The 14643-nt window shown below is 55.5% G+C and overlaps 5 protein-coding genes across 5 annotated transcripts; 3 read left to right on the top strand and 2 right to left on the bottom strand.

The window, feature by feature from the left end:
• Positions 1 to 196: 196 nt before the first annotated feature.
• On the top strand, positions 197 to 1528 carry G647_07536 (uncharacterized protein; the record flags this gene model as incomplete). The annotated part of the gene is made up of 1 exon (XM_008731851.1): positions 197 to 1528. The coding sequence occupies one exon, from the start codon at positions 197 to 199 to the stop codon at positions 1526 to 1528; it is 1332 nt and encodes a 443-aa protein (XP_008730073.1).
• Positions 1529 to 2183: 655 nt separating this feature from the next.
• On the top strand, positions 2184 to 2825 carry G647_07535 (uncharacterized protein; the record flags this gene model as incomplete). The annotated part of the gene is made up of 1 exon (XM_008731850.1): positions 2184 to 2825. The coding sequence occupies one exon, from the start codon at positions 2184 to 2186 to the stop codon at positions 2823 to 2825; it is 642 nt and encodes a 213-aa protein (XP_008730072.1).
• An 835-nt stretch (positions 2826 to 3660) lies between these two features.
• Positions 3661 to 5424, bottom strand: G647_07534 (uncharacterized protein; the record flags this gene model as incomplete). The annotated part of the gene is made up of 1 exon (XM_008731849.1): positions 3661 to 5424. The coding sequence occupies one exon, from the start codon at positions 5422 to 5424 to the stop codon at positions 3661 to 3663; it is 1764 nt and encodes a 587-aa protein (XP_008730071.1).
• Positions 5425 to 6227: 803 nt separating this feature from the next.
• G647_07533 (uncharacterized protein) lies at positions 6228 to 8110 on the bottom strand (the record flags this gene model as incomplete). The annotated part of the gene is made up of 2 exons (XM_008731848.1): positions 6228 to 7385; positions 7439 to 8110. 2 exons carry the CDS (start codon positions 8108 to 8110, stop codon positions 6228 to 6230), a joined length of 1830 nt encoding a protein of 609 aa, XP_008730070.1.
• Positions 8111 to 11623: 3513 nt separating this feature from the next.
• On the top strand, positions 11624 to 13693 carry G647_07532 (uncharacterized protein; the record flags this gene model as incomplete). Its single annotated transcript, XM_008731847.1, has 2 exons — positions 11624 to 13378; positions 13427 to 13693. The coding sequence occupies 2 exons, from the start codon at positions 11624 to 11626 to the stop codon at positions 13691 to 13693; spliced, it is 2022 nt and encodes a 673-aa protein (XP_008730069.1).
• Positions 13694 to 14643: the final 950 nt, after the last annotated feature.

Raw genomic sequence — 14643 nt, 5'->3', positions numbered from 1 at the left:
ATCTCTCGTCAATAGCCTATCCATGTCGAATGACTCCCACGACGTGAGCCACTTCTGCAAATGTGCTCTGTAGATCTGGGACAAGCGCGCTGCAGCTTATCGTACGGAGAGACAGCATGTTTTACCGGACTGCTGATTGCAGCATAGCGTTCTTCATACCACAAACTCTGCAGACCTGCGAATTCTCAGACGAAAGATGTCGAGACCGACGGAAAAGTTCGACGAGGTTGAGGACGACGCGGAATTGACTGAAGTAGCTGTTCCTCAGCCTGCGGACACGGAAGACCCTGGAAGCCCTTCGCTCGAGGGCGTGGAGCGGCGACTAAACAAACACGAGGACGAAGCTGCGCTCGGGGAACTGGCCGCACCTGAACCCGCCACGGAAAGAGAGAGGCATGAAGACGAGGAGACCGGACATGCTAGCGGGAGCTTGGAAGACACGCAAAAGCCAGCTGATACGAGGCCCGAGAGGAATAGGCCCGTACGGTGGGCAACGGAGCTCTACACTATCTCATGGCTGGTGATCTTCTCGCTCCTGGGGACTCTGGCACGCTTGGGAGTAGTCGCACTCACTCTATATCCCAACTCGCCGTTCCCTAGTAGAGTGCTATGGGCGAACTTGGGGGGATCCTTGTTCATGGGCTTCCTCGCAGAAGATCGTCAGCTATTCCAACAAGAGTGGGGATCTCCAGACCCTCAAGCGCCAGCCTCGAACCACCTCAAGGTCAAGAAGACCATTCCGCTCTACATTGGCCTTGCTACAGGTTTCTGCGGCTCATTCACATCGTTTTCCTCCTTCATGCGCGACTGCTTCCTGGCATTGACGAATGCCCTCCAATCGCCATCACCCACTTCGCCCTACCACGTCGATACAAGTGTTGCGCATCGAAACGGCGGCTTCTCGTTCCTAGCTCTTTTGGCTATCATGATCATCCACCCGGCAATCTCTCTAGCCGCTCTTCAGGTCGGAGCACAACTGGCTCTGCTACTTCAGCCAGCAACGCCGACATTACCCTTCAGTCTTTGCAGGAGGGTTCTCGATCCGCTAGCTGTCCTCTTCGGCTTCGGCTGCTGGCTTGGGGCCGTCTTCCTGGCAATCTGGCCCCCTGGGAACGATGTCCATTGGCGATTTCGAGCAGCCATGCCACTGGTGTTCGCGCCACTAGGTTGCCTTCTCCGCTTCTACGCCTCAAAACATATGAACGCCATCATACCCAGCTTTCCCCTGGGGACATTCGCAGCCAACATCCTTGGAACAGCCGTGCTGGGAATGGCCTTCGACTTGCAGCACGCTGCTAGAATTGGAGCATCAGAGCCGAATGCTTGCGTCGTTCTACAAGGAGTTATGGAAGGATTTTGTGGTTGCTTGACGACGGTGAGTACCTGGGTTGCTGAGCTTCACGGGCTGCGGCGGCGCCATGGTTGGATATATGGATTGGCCAGTGTTGGTGTTGGGCTGGCGCTGATGGTGATCATCATGGGGTCGATGGGCTGGACGGTTGGCTTCCTTCCTCCCGCATGTAATTGATACCTGGATGCGCAAGTCTTGGCACAGTTCGGAGGACGGTGCTGTATACACCGTACTTATAAAAGCAACGAGTGCGTTGCCCCGTGACTTACTCCGTACTGTGTACTGTGTACCTCAACCTGGACCAATCATAGCACAGGACCCGCAGTGTCGCAACGTCGGCCCCGCTCGATCCATATCAGGCTAGCCTGCAGGCTCTGCAGCCCAAACAGCGCTGATGATTGGCGCCCCGTAGAAGGCTGCGCCCGACAAAGGAGTCTGACAGGCCGAAACACCGTGATTGCTATTTTCTCAGCGCGGCCTCCTGCCACGCGTAAGCAGCAGCTCGTGTTCATGCACCTTGACTGCAGCTGAGCCTCACGGACCTGGAGTCTTGCTCGCCCTCAGCTTTCTTACACAGGGCCCCTCACCGTCGTTCGCTGCTGCCTCCAGTCCATTGCGTGAGTGTGCGTACCGAGTATGCAACTTCATGCCACGAGCGCATCGAGACCTGTCCTTTGATTCCACGAAGCCCCCCCTTTCACCGTCGCATAGCACAAACAACACATAATCGCACAACCACGATCTGAAGCGGCCCGGACGAAACGAGGCTCGCTCCCATCGACCACTCACTCGAGCCGAATCGGGAGCACGATATCACAGCTCTCTTCCCACCATGTCGACGCCCTCGATGAAGACGCTGCTCCTCTCCTCCCTGCTCTACAGCACAATCCATGCCTTTGTGCCCCTAAACATCCACCCTCCCATCGACAACAACGATCTACAACGTCACGCCCTCCCCTCGGAACTCGAACTCGACACCGCGCACTGGGTTCCCATCGCGACCCTCGCACCCGTTACGTCGATCCCCACGTCGACGCCAACGCCGACACCCGCACCACACTCTTCGAACGACGACGACGACATCATCCTCCCGTTGGGCCTGGACGCATTCGCGGTCCCGGAGCTCAAGAAACGACAAGGCGCCCCGGTGGCCGCCCCAGACGCCCAACCGACGGCGGTCGGCCAGATCAGCCCCATCACGACGTACTACATCAACAGTGAGGTGGCGCCGGGGTCGTTCGCCCAGGTCCCCGTCGTGTACACGCAGACGTTCGCCCCCGTGCCAGATCAGTGGCCCAGCCCTGTGCCGGGGACGATCGGCCTGGGCACCATCCAGGGTACGGTCGGGCAGGTGAGGAGTAAGCGGGCGGTGGTGCTGGCGGAACCGACACAAGCTCCCTTTGCCGGTGATCGGGGCGAAGATACCACCGAGCTGGAAATGGAGGTGCGGAAGCCGCAGACCTGGAGTGCGTGAAGACGTTTAAAGGACAGGGCAGCTGTTGGTTAGGGTCTCGGATAAGAGCGTGTGTCTGGGTTGGCGTCAAGAGGCGAGGACACAGACTGCATAGATTACCGGAAGAGGCTCGCCGCTTTCTATTCTTGCCAAGCGTGCTTTGACACCACAAAGTCGATGGCGAGGGGACTTATTGGATATAATGATCAATCGATCGAATGGCCTTCGATCAGCCTGCCTCGATCAAAACGGCCTGGAGCGGCGTCTGGCGCAACATATTGGACACGGAACAAAAAGGTATGGCCTGGAGTTTGGATCGGCGGCAACTGGGTATGCCTTGGTTGGGACCAGGAGTCGTATATTCCGTATTTTTGGAAAAAGAAACCCCAAAGAGCGTCTGCTTCCGATATGCAGAGTACAGACGAGGGGATCCTTCGCTTGAGCGGGATGAAAGTTTGAAAGCCTGTAGAGTCGGTATAGCAATAGATCGCGCAGTCTTGCAAGCCATATATCCGCACATGTCTACGGGCTATCGAGTACATCCTGCGGGATTCTACCATCCAAGGCTTTTCATCCCTCTCGGCCATGAAGGGAAACATACACGTCCGTCGCTATGCTACGCTACGCTATGCTATGCTAAACTGAGGGAAGGTATCTCATTTTGTATGTGCCGCTTTTCCATGCAAGCCATCCACCCAGCCAGCCAGCCAGCCAGGCAAAGGCATCATCCATTCGTTCATTCACAAAAGGGCCCCCATTATGTCCGGGGAAAAGACCACTGAAAGTCGTCGATTCAAACTGATCAATCCATCGATCGATCAATCGATCAGCCCAATCGTCTCCATCCATCCATCCATCAATCGTACAACTTGGCCCAATCCGGGATCAAGATCAACTTTTGCCTCACGTGGCCGAGAGCGTACGCCCTTCCTTTGGTGTCTTTCTTGCCTTGTCCTGCACCTTCACCTTCACCTTCAACACCACCACCACCTTCTGCGTGTTCATCTTCGTCCCCATCTCCATCCTGCTTACGGCGCCCCCGTTCCACCAGCACGACATCCTGTAGGAAATCCACCTCGCTTCCCAGCTTGACTTCCATGTCGGTGCCGCCCCAGTCGAGCGTCACTTTGCCGGACTTGTGGACTTGCAGCTTGCCCACCGCACCGGCGGGTAGACGCAGGGGTGCCGTTGCGGTAAGGAGGCCGTCCTCGCCGGGAAGTTGTATCTGGGACTTATTCCGTGACGACGAGGACGACTTATTGGCTTCTCCGTCGCGGTCCGGATCATGTTTCACGGGTCCGTCTGTCGTGGTGGGAGGCGCGTCAGGGAGGGTCTCGAGGTCGACGGTGCCGTTCGCGGCCATCGTCGTCGTCGGTTCCGTCTTGACTTTTGGTTCTGAGTCTGTGCCCGTGCCCGTGCCCGTGGTGGAGGCGTCGGGCTCGACCAGAAAGGGCGTCAGAGGCGGCAGTTGGAAGAGGAGAAGCTTGCCGTCGTGCGGGCCTGCGGGCTCGTCGACGTCTCCGTCGCTATTCTCGTTCTTGGGGACGAAGATGTGGCGCAGCTTGTCGACGTCGTCTTGCATGCGCAGTCGCTCAGCTCGTTCTTCGAGCGTTTCGTTGGCGGACGCTTTGAGGGGCCCGTGCCTGTATGGCACGCCGGGTTGTTTCTTGAGCGCTCGCTTGCGCAGCTCCGGACTCGAGGGCTGTTCTTTGATGAATTGGACCGAGTCTTCTCTGTCGACGTCCATGTCCATATCCATTTCCACGGCGTCCCCGTCTCTTTCTCTGTGGTCATCTGAGGATACTTCTAGGGGTCCAACGTCCGGTTTCTTGCTTAAAGGTGCGCGTTTCCTGCGCACCGCGCTGCCATCTCGCCCGGGTCGGTCCTCCTCTTCTCTCTGCGTCCGAGGTGCGCGGACCGGTCGTAGGCCTGCCCCCGATCGTGACGGCTTCGGTGCAGTGCTAGTGGCGGGGGCTTTCTGCTTGCCCTTTCTCGAACTCGACATGATGGCGTCGTCGGCGTCGGCGTCGTCTTTGTCCTCGTCGCTCGAGATCCAAATGCGCTCGATGTCTCGTTTCGGTCCATCGTCGCGTTCGTCATCCGTAGTTGTCTCTATCGTTTCTCCTGCCGTTGGGGCTCTAGCACCACCACCACCACCACCTCCTCCTCCTCCACCACCCCCCTTGGATGTGCCTGCGCCACCACTTCTTCTACTCCCTCCTGCGCCTCCGGCATCACCGTCTCCTGGCAACGCATCCTCGGGACCACGTCTGTTCACTCCACCCTCCAACAACTCAGCATACCCCTCATACTTCTGCCTCGACTGGGTGGTTGTGAGACCGCCGCCACCACCACCAAAAACACCTCCACCGGCCGCCGGGCCTTGTCTCTGAGCCGGTGTGGCCCCGCCCCGTCCACGATTGACTGCCCTGCTTCCTCCCCTTGCGCCCCGTGTCGAAGCTTCGTGTTCGGCAGCGCGTGCTTTCTGACGCTCCGCTTCTTCTTTGGCGAATTGTTCCCGTTCGGCTTTCGATTTACGCTGGATGCCGCCGCGAGGTCTGGGTGCGCCGCGCCCGCGCGTCGTGGGCTTGGGTGTCGAGGCTGCGGGTGTGTCTGGCATAGCGAACGCCTTCAAAGTGCCCCTGAATTATTGGGGTTTGTCGTCACGGTCATGAGTCGCGACGCATAGTGCAGTTCAGAAGTGAAATTGTTTGGTCACAATCGCGAGCTGAGTGCAGATCGTTTTCCGAGAGCCGTGCGGGTGATCGGCAAGGCCTGGTCGGGAACGAGGTGGAAGACACTGAGTGTGGTCACTCGGGGCGCTGTTATTGATGTCGCTGAGGTGTGGGATTCATTGACTGACCCAGGCTGAGCGAAGTCAATCTGACTGCTTCTTCAAGACCTCTTCGGGAAATATTTCGCAGTCTCCACTCGCTAACCAGCAAAGCTCAGCCTCGTCTGTGAAATCACCCCGCACAAGGCTGCGTCGGCCGCGCATCGCCAGAATCGAATGTTTGCACGGGACGGAATCCCTCTCATTTCGTACATTCATAGATACTACTGGATCCTTGTCAATTCGATATTCCCCCTTGCGTGGAAGAATAGATCAGAAGCATTCGCCAATTTTCGTCTCAAAGCGACATACAACCCACAAACGAGACCCTCGGTTTGCTCAAACACCGCGTGACAATTGCCCCACGCTTCCTCGACTCGAACGAATGCCAAACTCATTGGCAAACAAAGCTCAAATGCACATCCGGCACCGTCGCCAGCCGTCCATCTCGTCACACGAGGGCCTCGCGGCCTGGTCAAATCCAATACACTCACCCCTCCCTGGTCAATTCTATTTCCCAAATGGCCTCGCCCACCCTCCTTGATGCCTTCGTTCGAACGAAATTGCGCTTGGTAGAAACAACAGGCTGCTCATCTCTTTCTCTTCTTGTTCTTCTCGGGACTGCCATGCATGCCAGACGCCTCGTCGGAAACGTCGACTCCAGTCATAATCTCGTAAGGCTCGTCTGCCAAGGCACTCTCACCCGTTTTCTTGACAGAAACTCCCATGTGCCTACCATATCGGCCCTTTCGTCCATTCCCTTCGTCTTCGCTGATGCATCCTTCGATGCCAATACCGGCGTCCTTGCATCGTCCGCAAGGCCGTTGGCGGTCGCAACCTTTTTTGCTCTTCCGGCATCGCTGGCAACGGGGTTTGGAAGACAGATCTTCTTCATCTGCGCCAAGCGAATGTTGAAAATTGAGGCTAGAACCCGACGATTTCCTGACCTGCCCGGCAGAGGCAGGGATGGATGGTGCTTTCATCAGTCCTGGTTGTACCGACTTTGTCTTTGACAACGAATTTGTCCGAGGCTTCGAAGACTTGCTGTTCTTCACCGATGAAGTGGACTTGGCTCGGAATCCATTGGTGGGCCCATCATGCATCTTCGTCTTGATCTTCTTGGTCTTCGGAGGAGCGTCATACTCGTCAGGTTCACCCTTAGTGCCGTCATGAGCATAGTCCGCATCGTTCTCTTCCAGATATTTCCCGTGTTTAGGCGACTCTCCTTCTGCATCGCTATACTCATCGCTGTCACTTGTACCACCTGTGGAGGAGGCCGCATCGGCGACAGCGCTAAAAGTTTCATCCATAGTGGAATTGGAGGTGCGCCCGTGGGAGTAGTTCGAAGCATCTCCAAGAGCGATCAGTGTACGGGCGACATCTTCATCCGAAATGCAGCTGGCCACGGTGGGATCTGGAGTTGGGAGCACCCCATTGCCAACAAATCCCTGCCTCCCAGCATGGCCTTGCTGCATGCTCGACCTGTCTCGAAGTCGGTGGCCATGTTGGTGTATTGGTGTGCCCATTTCTGCAACTGCATCGCCTCTGCCATATCCATAGGCGAAACCATTGGAGTTCTGCCCATAACTTTGTGGGGACAAGGCCGGAACTTGCCCATATCCGTACAGCTTCTGCCCAGGAGGGTGTAAAGGCGAGGGCCCCTCCTGTGGGAGCGAACGTCGCTGAGGTGATATGGAAGACTGGGAGGCAGTCACGGGTACCTGAGGAGGGACGAAAAGAGGCAAAGTCTGGTGGCCCAGGTCAGCACGGGGGCGAGAACATGGAAGGACCGGGCACTTACCGAGCTGTCAAAGATGGGCTGCCCGCGTCGACCATCTTGAAGCACGTTGGCTGTACTGATGTCTGAGCTGGCGAATTGCTCGCTTTTGGCTTTCTTGGACCCGGAGATTGAACTGCGCCCGGCGTCACTATCGCTGTATCCATTGTCCTCGTGGAAGCTTCCGTTGGCACTGGAACCACGACTGGCTGCACCATATGAGGTGCCTTTCTGTTGGGATGCACTGCGACGACCTCGACTTTGAATCGGAGATGTGCTCCGTTTTCGCGCAACCCGCGACGCAGGCCTCGAGGGCGACTGGGACTGCTCGCGCAGATGAGGAGGCAGCATCGAGAATGGCTCACCTAGACTAGGGCGTCGTCTGGGTTCATAGCCATTTTCAATGTGAAATCCATGTGGATTCGCATTGGATGTAGCCTGTAGGGCCGGCACAATGCGCACATGAACTGTGGAATTGTGAGCCAGATTGTCGTACGAGGCAATCAATGTGTTTCCCAAGGCATCTTCAAAGGTCACTCCGTGACCGTCATATATTCCGTAGAAATTCTTAACTGTGGTGATGATAGACTCGGTGGTGTCATGGGTGTTGAGCACCACTCTGAGTGGGATACGTGCCCTCGTCTTTGAGCCCTCGTCCAGGAGGAGCTCAAAGGAGACAGACTTGGCAGGAAGCATTTTCGCCTTGGGAGTTTGTTCACTGTCGGTAGACAGCAGGCTGGATACCTGCATACCGTCTAGGGGCTTCGGTGTATGTGCTCTGCCTCTTATACTGCGGGCGCCGCGGCAGCGATCATTAAGGATCGGCTGGGGGAGGGAGGCTTTGTCACAGAAAGTCAGGGCCTGATTTCGATCGATTGATGCCCTGAGTATGATAGTTAGCTGTGTTGTGCTCTAGCGACCAGGGACCTTTGGTTGGGAATGACCAATGCAGCCGGGCAGGCCTGGCGATGTGGCAGATGGTTGGGGGGCTGTGGGCTTCAACATACCGTCAAAGTACATGCAACTTACACAAAGTGGAGGCCGCGAAAGGCAACGGTGAAGGCTTGCGACGACTTGAGAACTGAAATGACAGGGACTGGAAAGTGCGCAACGGGAGTTGCAATGGGATCCGGCTCTACCGCCCAGGCATTGCTGAGAGCTAGAGCATGGTGACAACGGTGATGGTCTGTCTGATGTGGCGGGCCGAAGAGAGGTCAAGAGTAAAGGTAGAACGGCTAGACTCTCTCGATGGCACTCCAATGGCCTGAAGTGGTTGCAGGTAGGAGGTGAGAAGGTAACGACAGGAAACAGGTCGGAGGGCTGAGGTCAAGGGAAGAAGGGAAGGCAAGGTGCGAATTGAGGCTTGGGATGCGCAATGGTCAACGGGTGTGTGAAACGGGGCCCACCCCCGGTCCAACTATGCCAGTACGTACTCGTACCACAGGAACGTGCAGCTGGCTTCGAACAGTGTAGAAACTACGATTATGAAGACGCTGATTATTCGCACAGAGCTCGACGCTGGTCGCCCCAAGAAAGCAAGAAAGCGACGAGCGGACAGCCGCGAATCTTGCACCCAGACTACTGTACAGTGACTACTCGGTCGAGCTTCAATTGCATGGCACAGCGCCGGTGCATATCTTGGACAGCGACCACCTGCCAGCTAGGTCGGTCGCTTGAGGGCATAGCGGTATCAGGTGACGGGATAGTCGTCAAGCCATGAGCCAATCGCCCTCGGTGACAACCCGAGCGGTGTCGTGAGCCATCCGGGACTGGCAGGCTGAGAAGATGCCGTGGTGTGTATGGCCGGATTAGAGGCCGGGCAGCAGAGACAAAGGGCGAACCCTGAGGCAGTCAGCAGGCGGCGCTGAGAAGCCCCGGCGATTCGAACGCGGAAAGGTGAGGACATTAAATGCGAGCCAGACCCGGCGATGCGCTGGCTTCAGTAACAAAAAGAATGAAAAGAAGGCGAACCCCTCACTCGGGTGAAATGATGGTCGAAAAGTGGCCGTCGTGCATTGGTCTGGCGAGCGTTGTATGGCCGCTATGGCAAAGATTAGCAAGCGTCAGCGTTTGGGCCTGTAATACCGTAGCCTGGAGCTGTGACCTTTTCTGAGCCGTATTTGAGTGGAGTTCAAGGAGTTTGGATGCCGTTCAAGAGGCCGTCGCAGAAACAGGCAAGCATCCGCCGCCGTCATTCGACCAATCCCTCGACAACTCGAACGTGGGCTTGCCGCGGTGGCTGCCACAAATTGCCCACAAACTTTCCGAGGGCTCAGCCCACCCTTCCTCAAGCCGGGCTGCGCACTGCTGATGGAGATAAGTCTACGGTAATCGAGCTATTGCCAGCCCGCCACAGCGGCAATGAGATGGTTATCGTTCGAGCCGTCTTCGGCCTTTCGCGATCCGCAGTGATGGACACGGGCGGTTCCCACACTCGACCAGGATCTTGGCGGCAGCGCGGAACTCGCGGCCCCCTCAAACCAGCCGCCACGCATTATGCGCAGGAGAGAGTTGATGGTAGTAGCATCCTTATGCGTATATACGGTGTGGGATCCCTGGCCCGGATGCCATTACGATTCGCAGAAATGCCAATGTCCCGGCCGTCGAGGTCGCATCGCATCTCAGCGCGGTGACGGGATCAGCGCGTCTTGCCGTCACTGATGATCAGACTTGGCCATCCCCACCCAACACTTCTATGAGGTATATCATTCACGAGGAGCCCACTCCGCACTAGGCATTCCATCGTCTCTCAATGGCCTCGGAAGGCAGGATCGGGATGCTGAAACATCAGATAGGAAGTCGCCAGTAGTAAGCGCGGTTAGGCGCAAGCAGGATGGTGCAAATTGGGGCCGTCACATTGATACCAATGACAAGCTTCGTGGGCTGCCAAATTCAAAGTTTTGCGCAAGAAACTCCGAGACCTCGGGTGGTCGCTTTCTGAGAGTTGCACCTCTGTCGGCGCGATATATCATCCCATCTGCCGCCCAGGGCGACGAGCGACAAGTCTCCACAAACTATGCATTGAGTAGACCAGAGCAAGACTACGATGCCCTGTTTGACGTTCGCAGAAGCCCACCTTAAGTGAGGGCAGCACTGCGAATTATGAATTCGCCGGCCAATCATGCTTCTGGCTCGATCTATCTGACAGGGTATTAGTAGAGCTGTCATCGCGGACATTTGCTGTATCATTGACCATGGCTTGTCATTCGTGGTGACGGTCCGACGACCTTGTTTGAGGTTGAGTAAGCGCCCCAGGGAGGACGGCTGGCCTCAAGCGCGACCAGCCGGCAACTGCATGGCTCGAAGAAGAGCCATCACAAATCCTGTTGGGAGCAACAATGTGGAACGCATCACCTTGTTGTCCCTATCGCGATGAGATAAGTAGCATGATTGTACACCGCATTCGATGCGATGGGTTGATGATTGGGCGTAATTAGAGCTTTACCCAAACTCTGAAAGCAGGTGACTTCGCGACTAGCTGGCGAACTGCGCGCTCGGTGACGTCACTTCCGAGGTTTGCGTGTCTCAAAAGACATTTGCAGTCGTGGGTATCCAAGAATTGGATGGGCCGTCTTTGTGCCCGTAGCGGGCCAGATGGTGAGCTCTGCCTTGTATACAGGAGTTGCTGGTTGCTCTGAAGCTGGCAGAAGCTGGTTTGGTTGTTCTCGAAGTGACGTGTTGTTTACGAAGTTCGGCTTTAGGCTAGTTCAGCCTTGGCAAGCCAATTGCGGCAAGAGCCTAGCAGAGCCGCCATTGACCAATCACAGCGGACCCGGGTGTTTACCTCTGTGCATGCAACTTCGAAACCTGCATAACCCATCATAACAAAATACTGCTGTCTTGTTTTGTTGTCAGGATCAACCACTATGCGGTGCTCCCTCCTGCAACCATAGAGTCTGCATCGATACTCTTGTCTGACCTCGATTGTCCTCTCCTTTCTACGACACGAGCGCTTCTCATCACTGCGAGTGAATGTCCACGGCTGTGTCGCGTACAGCATAGTCTAGGGGTGTCCGCCAACCCTTCACCCTCCCTCACCTCCATCGCTTCCGACAGACTGATGGTCAGACTCTAGACGACCAGATTGCTCAAAGATGGATGTGAAAGTGAGTGAACTTCTCTTTCATCCGCCACATATACCCCTTAGCGACGCGCTCTGTGTCCTGTCGGTGATTTCACGCGAGGAGTCTAGCCCCCAAAGCATTCATAATGTCGCTGACTTTCCAACAGCCACAGCGCCCACCGCGGCCTCTACGCGTCAGAAACGACGAAAACATGCCCCCTGAAGGCCATCCTACCAAGACAATCCATCACCGAAACAAGTCAAGTCCGGCTCTTGTGACGACGTTTGCCGAAAGTCAAGGTCTTAAGGCTGCGGCGAAGCGAACTGCTTTTGGCGACGTGAGCAACATTGCTGCAGGTAGACCGAGCAAAGATGATTCAACTCTACAGACGAAGGGCAACATCAAGCCCAACCAGTCCCTAGAACAGAGAAGATCCCTTGCCCTGCTGCGACCGGCCCAGATAGGATTGAAGAACATTCTTGCCGGGGCGAGCGCTGTCACGGCGTCCAAAGCCTCCACGAATCCTTCAACGATAGATGGTGGCTCGTTACAGCCACACAAGAAAACCTTGACCAAGCGTCACACAGCCATCTTCAAGGATACTCGACTCGGCGTGGTTCAAGAGACGGAACTCCCTTCATCGGAAGCTGTCAACGCTCTACCAGAAAAAGAGCCGGTGTTGGACCTTGCTCAGTCTTCAACTGAGCCTCAGACTTGTCTTCTCCCTCCTCCGGCCCCTGCGCCAGTTCCCACTGAGCCGACGAAGGAAAATCAAAATCTTCACTCTGACACCAGCTTGCCCGGCATTGAAGAGGTCAGCCTCGGCCCCCCTGTCCCCAGCAACGCCAACAACGAAATCGAGTTCAAGGATGTGAGTGCCACCGCTTCAGAATATCTTCCTCAGCAACCTTCAGAACATTCCTACGACCGCCTCGTGCCTCATCATCTTCAGGTCTCGACGGAGACACATGCTCCGGCTGTTCGAAAAGAAGCGCAACCGATGGCGGTGGCAACGCTCGTGAATCCGGTTGAGAACATCCCTCCTCTGAGTCCGCATCACTCCTACATTCAACGAAAGATCGAGCAGGAAGAGTACTGGGATGAAGAGGATGATGACAACTATGAAGAAGAGGGCTACGTGACGGCCAGGTCATTCCGATCCAAAGGGGACAATACCACTGGCGGGGCCACCACGGTTCTGTTTCCCCAGATGAATCAACGAGCCCGTAAGGAGATTGCTGCGGCGAAACAGCTGGTCGAGGCAACTCGTTCTCCTGAAGAAGTCGAAGACGAGAGCTATGACACAAGTATGGTGGCTGAATATGGAGAAGAGATCTTCGACTACATGAAGCATCTCGAGATCAAGATGCTTCCCAACGCTCATTACATGGACAACCAGCACGAGATTCAGTGGTCAATGCGCTCGGTGTTGATGGACTGGCTGGTTCAAGTTCACCTCCGCTTCAACTTGCTACCAGAGACTCTTTTCCTCACCGTCAACTATATTGACAGATTCCTCTCCTGCAAGGTTGTTTCTCTCGGCAAATTACAGCTCGTTGGTGCGACAGCCATCTTCATCGCTGCCAAGTATGAGGAGATCAACTGTCCCTCGGTCCAAGAGATTGTTTACATGGTCGATGGCGGCTACAGCATGGACGAAATCCTGAAGGCTGAGAGGTTCATGCTCACCATGCTCCAATTTGAGTTGGGTTGGCCGGGGCCCATGAGCTTCTTGAGGAGAATCAGCAAAGCAGACGACTATGACCTTGAAACACGGACGCTGGCCAAATACTTTCTCGAGGTCACGCTGATGGACGAACGTTTCATCGGTAGCCCTCCTAGCTTTACAGCGGCGGCGTCGCATTGCTTAGCACGCGCCATGCTTCGAAAAGGCACCTGGGTAAGTCCACAATAGCGACGCGCAAAAGTCTCTTGCTGATAATGATAGACTCCTCATCATGTGTACTATTCTGGTTACACCTATTCACAGCTGAAGCCACTCGTCGGTCTCCTCCTGGAATGCTGCGAAGATCCGCGCAAGCACCATAGTGCAGTATTCAACAAGTACTGCGACAAGCGATACAAGAGAGCTTCAGCATTCGTCGAGACCGAGATTCAGAGAGGGTTCCAATTGCCAGATCCAGCCGCGTCTCTACCGTTACTTCAACCATCCATGGTGTCATTCTACGACAGTGTCCCTTACCTTCGCACGTGAGAATACGGCCACTTGGACTGCTTCACTGACGAGGCATTTTATCATTCAACAAACCAAGACGCGCATCCCGACTCATCGCGGTCAAGGGGAGCCGTCTTTGTATTCCCAGCTTCACTGTACTGGCGGTGACGGACTTGAAGCTGCTAGTTATGGCTGGGCATTCCGGTATTCGTTCTTCTCCATAGAGTCGCGACGCTCGATGAGAAACATTGACGACGAAAATACGACGTTATGACAAACACTAATTGGCCCCTGGCAGGTTGATCGGGAGTGATACGGTCAAACACGGCCTGCTCTCGGGCTTCTGCAAAGTATTGGAACGACTCACGAGCAATATCAAACTAGCTTGTGGTCAGGGTTGGAGAGGGTTGAGGCGCAGTTGAAGAACTCTCCCACGGGGCTGTGGAGGTAGTCCGCGGTGCTGCCCGGCGCCATAGAACGGGACTCTTTAGTCACAGGGCAACAAAGACGTGGTCAGCCATGAATAATGTAAAGATTACCTTGAAGAGAGCGCATCAACGAAATCTACCCACTCAGTGTCCTGCTTCGTCACTATTTCATATGTAAGTGGTTATTGTCCACGGACACGAGGCTGAACAAAAAGGAGGCTGAATGACAGCCTCGCAGCCTTGTCTAACCATTTTCTGGCGTTCCATTTCAGGCAGGTCTTCCGATCCGTATTTTCATGCTCGCCACTTTCACGTCTCCTTCCGCCAGCAGTCTCTCTCACCACATCGCGTCCACAGATTCATTGCTCTGCTCTTCGCCATATTGACGAAGTACAAAATTCTATCTGGAATCATCACCTCCGTGGTCAATCAATGCTGTGGTCGCGTCGGGATGGCAAGGTGTTCAGTGACGAGACTTAATTTGAACCCTTTAACCATACACCCATCCGACCAGCTGGGGCGCAATTTGCCGTTTTTCAATCGTGCGTAAAGATAAGACGC

The sequence above is a fragment of the Cladophialophora carrionii genome (assembly GCF_000365165.1).
Source record: "Cladophialophora carrionii CBS 160.54 unplaced genomic scaffold supercont1.6, whole genome shotgun sequence".
NCBI classification, from domain to species: Eukaryota; Fungi; Ascomycota; class Eurotiomycetes; order Chaetothyriales; family Herpotrichiellaceae; genus Cladophialophora; species Cladophialophora carrionii.
The sequence above is the reverse complement of the archived record's forward strand: the minus strand, read 5'-3'. Positions and strand labels throughout refer to the sequence as shown.